This window comes from Phanerochaete carnosa (genome assembly GCF_000300595.1).
Source record: "Phanerochaete carnosa HHB-10118-sp unplaced genomic scaffold PHACAscaffold_4, whole genome shotgun sequence".
Classification (NCBI taxonomy): domain Eukaryota; kingdom Fungi; phylum Basidiomycota; class Agaricomycetes; order Polyporales; family Phanerochaetaceae; genus Phanerochaete; species Phanerochaete carnosa.
In genome coordinates this window covers 3261785-3268607 of record NW_006767631.1, presented here as the reverse complement: position 1 = coordinate 3268607, position 6823 = coordinate 3261785, and the positions used below count along the sequence as shown (strand labels likewise).

Genomic DNA, 6823 nt, shown 5'->3' with positions numbered 1-6823 from the left:
CTGCTGCTCAGGACAGCCGGCCTGAAATTCACGGCAATTGAGAATGAAAGCGCAGGTACGGAATGCATTGTGCGCTCTACGCTCTGGAAGGCTTCGAAGCATGCGCTAAATACGAAATTTGTAGAAGTTTATGTCCTGAATAATGGCGGAGAGGTCGACTTAGGCCTCGGCAATAACCTGGCTGTAGAATTCCCAACTTCATAGTGTCGCTATCACTCGGCGGTGTCATTTCATGTCAGTGCTTGTTTTGAAAAAAGATGTGCGTCCTCAGACCACTCTCGTCTGAGGTTATTGCTGATGTGACTTGTTTCGTAAGTGCGTTACGATTAGCTTGGGAAGGCCGTCCAAGTGAGTTTCATTCGCAGCATCTGTCATTCCCACCCTCATCTGCGCATCGTAGATTGTCCATAAAGTAACGAATGTCAGTATGTGATCGTCTCTGGTCACCATCTGAACGTGCTAACATCGTGTTCAAGCTTGGTGGAACTGTTGGCGACCTCGAATCCGCCTCACTCATCGAAGCCATGCGGCGGCTCCAGTCCCGCTTCAGCTACGAGGACTTTACCGGCCTTTGTACTCAGGACATGACCCGCTAACCTGCTTCGAGCATGCGTTCATGGTTACCGGAGCGTCGTACACGGCCCTGACCGCACCTGCGTGCCATGGTATGTGCTTAAGCATTGTGTACGCTAAATATTGCTGAAGACAGAGCGCAGATATGGTTGCTGCCGTCCGAGTCAGAGACCTCTACTTGGTGCCCGTGCTTCCTACGCTTCAAGACCAGATGCTGGCGAGCCCAGAGGGAAGCCGGATCGTCAAGGAGAGGCCGTGCGTCACCGTGAAGACCGTTGACATGAACTACCTCGCAATCCTTCCCCAGAATCCATTCGGGCGCACTTATATGACCTGCCTGGAACAATGCAACGTCACATCTACCACCCACGAACCAGTGAGTCTATTCCCCAGATGTCTTTGCGGTAACTAAAAGTTAGAAAGTGCAGACGCATTACGTTAACGACCGCGAGCTTGCGTAGGTGATGCAGCTCTATGGCGAATCGCGCGACCTCTACCACTGCCTCGTTGATTTCCCCGTCAACGTCACGTCCGAGCTCGGTGTCGAGTCCTTCGAGTTCACCAACCTCGGGCTGCCCATGACCGGCTTCGCCGCCGCGTCCGGGCACCTCTGCATCAGCTCTGCAAAGCGAACTCAGCTGTTCAGAGAGTATGTACCGTGAGTGATGAAGTGCGGGAGCAGCGCGTGGGGCCTGATGATGGTGTATTGGGAGCAGGACAAGGACGAGCCGAACAAGGAGATGCGCTGGCTGCGAAATGGCCCAAGCCGCGACCTCACGCGACGAAAAATGTAGCCGCTTGTGTGGACTAGCGTTCGGTTGGTGTGCATCATTTCACTTCAAACTTTTTCGGACTGACCGTTGCGCAGGGAGTACCTTTTAGACAAAGCAAGAAAGCAGACGGACGGCGAACACAGGTATATTGCCCTTCCGTGTTAGTATTTTGTCTCGAGGACGCACCCCATTCGGATCGAAGTTACCCGCCACACAGCCGACGCACGCAGCCCAGGAAGACAGCCCAGGAAGGCTATGCAGAAATACAGAATACATCTTAAAGTAAGTGATCTTCAACATGCCCTCTTCCGGGTGCTGCTCAGCTTGCTGTTAGCGCAGAGCTTCCACTATGTGTCCTATCGAGACGCAGGCACAGACGTACAGTCTGCTCGTCGTCATCTCCTATATCTCCACCAGCCGCCGCGGTGTGCAATCTATCGTCTCATGGTCACAACCGCCGGCGGCGGTAGCGCACACCGGCACCGCTGCCCCGCGCTGCAGGAAGTCCCATCCCACGACCGCGTCTCCCAAGACCCTTCTACGCGCCTCCTCTCCAAGTTAGGCGCTCGCGCGCACCGCATGCTCGGCCATTGCAACATACGCTCGCCGGCGCCGTCTGCTCTGCCATGGTTGGGCCGACGGGCGGAAGTTCGCGGCTGCGCCGAGGGGTGCGCGTTCTGGTCCAGCCCTCACGCCGACCTGGCCGCCTGTATGTGCCCTTGCGCTATTCACAAGACGACTCTCTCTCTCGGCGACCAATTGGAAGGCCTGTTCGCGTGTGTCCAAGCTCGTGGGCCTCTGGGAGGAGTCCCGCTCGATGAACGTCATTGGTCTGCTCGGGGAGGCGCGTACATCGAAGGCGGTCGTGGATAGTCAACTTTACACGTTCGTCGGCCGCGCACGGATGGCCGGCTGGGACATAGGCGCAGGTTCTGGTGGGCTCGCGACGGCATGGTTGCGATCATGGAGACGTTGGCAGGCGCACTGGAGGAGGACAAGTAAGGCTGATGGGATCCTTGACATGGTTTGAGTGTCGCTGACGATATGATAGACGTTGGCTTACGGTCTCTAGATTTATCCCATGGCCTGCATGTACCTGATTGCACATTGCTCAATACGATATGTTATGACTGCTTCGCCATCTCCGCGCTATTGACGCCTTGATAAGTGTGCTGCTCGGCGCGCCGGCTCATGGCTGGAGCGGTGAGCACGCTGGTCAGTAGCCTGTCGACCCCGGCTTCTTGGCCGACGCAGTAATCGAGACATCGGCAGATGAGTCAGAGGCGGGAAGAGGGTGCGATGGATAGTTTCATGCAGCTTGGACTTTGTAGCCGCCACGACAGACGTCGTTATGCGATCTATAGGCTCAGACCTTGTGATATACACTCTCGCTGCACATCGCTAAATACATTACGGCTCGTTCTGCGCCTTCCGGCTCTCTCTCGCCATGTTAAATGCCCCCATGTACTTGTCGACGTGCCCGCTCCTGGCCAGGGCCTCCTCACTTGACAAGTAAACCACCGTCGTCTCTTCACTCCCTAATCCTAGCTCTCCGAGTCTTATGTACTCGCGTATGTCCATAAGAATGACACCCCACTTGATCACCTCAAGTGCTTTCTTGCCTCGCAAGTCCCGCTCTCCAACCACTTCAACTGCAACCCAGGCCGCTATGTCCGAGAACCGCCTGTCACAAGTGAGAAAGCGATAGGGAACATGTGGAACAAGACATCCATGTGTACTGGTAGCAGAGACTTGCACAGTAATAGGATCAGCGCGGTCGTAGAAGTGGAGTTGGAGCGCTTGTGGTCCGGTGCCTTGGTGCGTGTCATCGGGTGGGGATACAATGTAGCACGGCTCGGTGGCAGGTGGGGTATGGCAATACTGCCCTGGCTCATTGGTGTGAACGTCCAGAGGATCCACCAGCTCCAAATCTGACTCGAAGAGCTCTAGCGCAGGTAGTGACGTCAGTCCAAGGAACGTGGCCCATGAGACGAAGAGTCCAAACGGCACGTCAGACTCGTATTGGCAGAAAAGGGATGTCCGCCACCATGGATGCATGTGCTTGATGAGCAATGTCCATGCAGACTCTGAGGAAGCCGACTGATCATAGAGCGGCAGCGTCTCGCACCGCAGGAAATAAGCGAGACCGGCGATCCTGTCGAGTTCGGTGGTGCAATGGCGATCCCTGATGGCTCGAATGGCATCGAATCTCCCCAGACTTTGCAACAGGTCCTCCAGCCGAGAAAAGAACTTCGGACTATCGACGTGAGGCATCGCAGTGAGCCCACCGGGTAGCCAGCCCTTCCGCGTCTCCTGCACGGTCCACACGCGATTGAACCAGTGCCGGTCCGACTCGACAACTGCTGGCGACGGATCGAACGGCAACCCCAAGCCGTTGAAATACGTGATGCACGGTCTCTCACATACCAGTAGACGGTCTTGGTAGATGTGACCGATGGTGGGTACATCGAGCTTCCATTCCTCGAGCCGAGCTTCGTCGTCGTCCACGTTGCCCTCCTGCCATAAACAGAGGACGTCGAGCCAAACGTATCTGGCGCCCATGTTGAGTAGCTCGATGCGGATGTGGTCGAGTGATGTGCCGCGCGGAATCGGGACGCACCATCGGCGTCCGTTGATCACGGTCATGACGTACTCGCGGTCTTGTTCGCGGACCCAGCTGTGAGACACCGTCCACAGGTCATCGGGCAACCAACCCTCATCCTCGAGATCTGCCCGAGGCATGACATGGAATGGGAGGACTCGGTTGCTGTACAGGTCCCACACACGTCGAGGAGGGATTTGCGAGTTCTGGATAGAGTTACCGCGAATGGCGTTGTCCCGCTTTCGTTGGACTTCATCACAACGGTCCTTCATCCTGGTGAGTGCCGCGGCAGAGTCTTCAGGCCCCTGCCAGCACGACCACTCCGAGCGCAGTGTCCCATACACCTCCCCGAAATCGTGCGAACTGCCGAGCGCGTATTCCAAGCAGTCACGGACACCAGGGGTGTCGAGCGTATACGACGTCCCAAGGACACTGTTGAGTTTCGCGAGCAGATCGTCAATTGGCAGGAGGCCACGAGGGATGTCGGCGAGTGCATCGGGTATCGCACCTTGGCCAACGTGTACGCACTGGAGAGGGACGGTGGAAGGAGTGAGAGGAGTGAGAGTGTAGATCTCGCCTGGGCCTGAACTCTCAGACCGGAAAAGGTTGTGGGTAGGCACGATGTCAGAGGCAGCCATCTGTATCGAGCCCCAGATAGTGGCCCGGGCACGTTCCCGGCTGAGATCGCTGAGCTCTGTGGGCTGCGGACCCATGAAATAAGGGATCGCCTCCAGCGGAGTGGTGCATGTCCACGGAATATTGTCGCATGAGAAACACACAGATGTTCCTGATAACTCAATGAAGACTCTTGACTGCACAAGCGATTTGTGCTCTGTAGCAACCTGAATGAGAATCAAGTCTTGGCATCAGTGAACGAACATAGGAAATATTCCAGACTGAGCTTGAGAGACTTACGCCGTCAGAGGACATATCGTCATCCGAGCCGAAGCTAGTACCTTCCAAGCCGAAGTATGGCAGGACAAGAAAATTCCTGTATGTGGCGAACTGCTGACGCCTAGCTTCGTGCTTGGCGATTTCAGACCCGGAGCGTGATGTGTAAGGGAAAAAGGGATGCCCAAGGTCGTGCCTGAGACGCAGGTCTGGGTCCGACATGCACCATGAGCACAAGGCGAAGTCCGGACATGAAAGACACTTGTGTCCACCCGACGAGGTCTTGACGCCACAGCCTCGACAGCGCGGTGCATCCAATGTTGCGCGGACAGCCTCGAAAGCGCCAACATCCCACGGATACTCGACAGGGAAGAACCGATGTCTGATGCCGTGCTCCGAGCGCCGTTGGGGAGAGGAGATGCAGAGGTAACAGAGCGAAAAGTCGGGGCATTCGAGACACTGGTGTCGGATGCGAAAGATGCGACGTCGGCAGCCGCCGCACTTGGTCTGGCTCGCGATGTCGTCGTGCTCCGAGGATGGATCTGGTTCAGACTCGAGCCGTGCCGTAGACGACTCAAGCGGCGTGAAGTTGTGTAGAGGGTTGTGGGACATGCGGACATGCGGATCGTTCACGCAAGCGGTACAAAGTCCATAGTCGCCACCACAGTCGACGCAGCAGTGTTCGACAGGGAGTCCGCTGCATTTGCTGCATGCTGCGTCGGAACGTCGACCGGTCGCATCGTAGGTGGCGCATCCTGTCACATCTCTCCAGGGAAGGAGTACGCCATGGTCTCCCGGGAAAGTTGGAGGAGTCTGAGCGTTGTCTCGCGCGGCAAAGAATTTTGCTTCTTCTTCTGGGCTTCGGATGGGAAAGAACTCGTGAGAGATATAATGTGCGGAACGCCTCTTGATGTTGTTGAAGCATGCAGAGCAGAAATTAAAGTCGTAGCATGAGAGGCACCTGTAACGTACACCGATGACCGGCCATTGCCAGCAGCCAACACAAATGACATCGCGATGAACGTTATGTGGCACTAACGATAAATCACGAAATGGGCAGTGGTCCCAAGGATACTCGATCGGAAAGAGCGTATGGGCGCGTTCATGTTGAGAACGGAGCGACACGACGGATATGCAGTCTTGGCACAGGTCGAACCCCATGCATTCCACACACTTGTGACGTACGCCGAAGATTGGATTTCCGCACCCACAGCACACCACCCCCCGATGTTCCACGCCTGGGCAAGCCTAAGGTAATTGTTATGAGTCTATGTAGGACGAATGTCCAACGATGGTTCTCACCGGGCGCGGGTCGCTAGACTTCACCAGCTGCAGGTCGTGGTCGCTGGCACTTGCTGGCTGCGGATCTCCGGACTGCGGGCTGATGGGGTGTGAGTTGCTGGGCTGTGGGTCGCTGGGATGTGGGTCGCTTGGGTGTGGGTCACCGGGGTGTGGGTCGTTGGGTTGTGGGTCGTTAGGTTGTGGGTCGTTGGGTTGTGGGTCGCTGGGATGTGGGTCGCTGGGATGTGGGTCGCTGGGATGTGGGTCGCTGGATCTCTCCGGTAGTAGGTCGCTGGAATACGGGTCGCTACGCCTTGCCGACTGCAGATCCTCCACCGGCTGCGGCTCACTCGATCCCGCACGCACCAGGTCGTCCAGTTGCGCGTCATTGTACTGTGGGTCGCTGGGCCTTAGGTCGCCAAGCCCAGAGTCTTCAGAGCTCGCTGGCTGCACATTGTTAACGGCATCTCCAATGTCTTCTCTCTCCCAACCAGATCTCGCATGTACAATTCCTGCGAATGCCTGTCACAATTCATGAGCATTGTAACTGCTTCACACCTCGACGACGAACCTGGATGACCACCGCGAGGCTCAAAAAGCTTGTAGTAACAACGACTGCCAGGGCGACCGCGTAGTCTACCAGCGACATGTTTGCCCATACACCAATGTCCCACTCCAGGACCTACACATTCTCGTGAGCAAG

General features: G+C 56.4%; 3 protein-coding genes across 3 annotated transcripts; 1 reads left to right on the top strand and 2 right to left on the bottom strand.

Annotated features, from left to right (window-relative positions):
• Positions 1-232: 232 nt before the first annotated feature.
• Positions 233-1367, top strand: PHACADRAFT_194755 (uncharacterized protein; the record flags this gene model as incomplete). The annotated part of the gene is made up of 8 exons (XM_007394950.1): positions 233-259; positions 331-348; positions 401-421; positions 477-573; positions 630-665; positions 717-949; positions 1035-1222; positions 1256-1367. 8 exons carry the CDS (start codon positions 233-235, stop codon positions 1365-1367), a joined length of 732 nt encoding a protein of 243 aa, XP_007395012.1.
• A 1389-nt stretch (positions 1368-2756) lies between these two features.
• PHACADRAFT_254807 (uncharacterized protein) lies at positions 2757-6105 on the bottom strand (the record flags this gene model as incomplete). Its single annotated transcript, XM_007394949.1, has 1 exon — positions 2757-6105. The coding sequence occupies exon 1, from the start codon at positions 4659-4661 to the stop codon at positions 2757-2759; it is 1905 nt and encodes a 634-aa protein (XP_007395011.1). The 5' UTR covers positions 4662-6105.
• PHACADRAFT_194753 (uncharacterized protein) lies at positions 6100-6769 on the bottom strand (the record flags this gene model as incomplete). The annotated part of the gene is made up of 2 exons (XM_007394948.1): positions 6100-6642; positions 6692-6769. The coding sequence occupies 2 exons, from the start codon at positions 6767-6769 to the stop codon at positions 6100-6102; spliced, it is 621 nt and encodes a 206-aa protein (XP_007395010.1).
• Between the last annotated feature and the right edge of the window lie 54 nt (positions 6770-6823).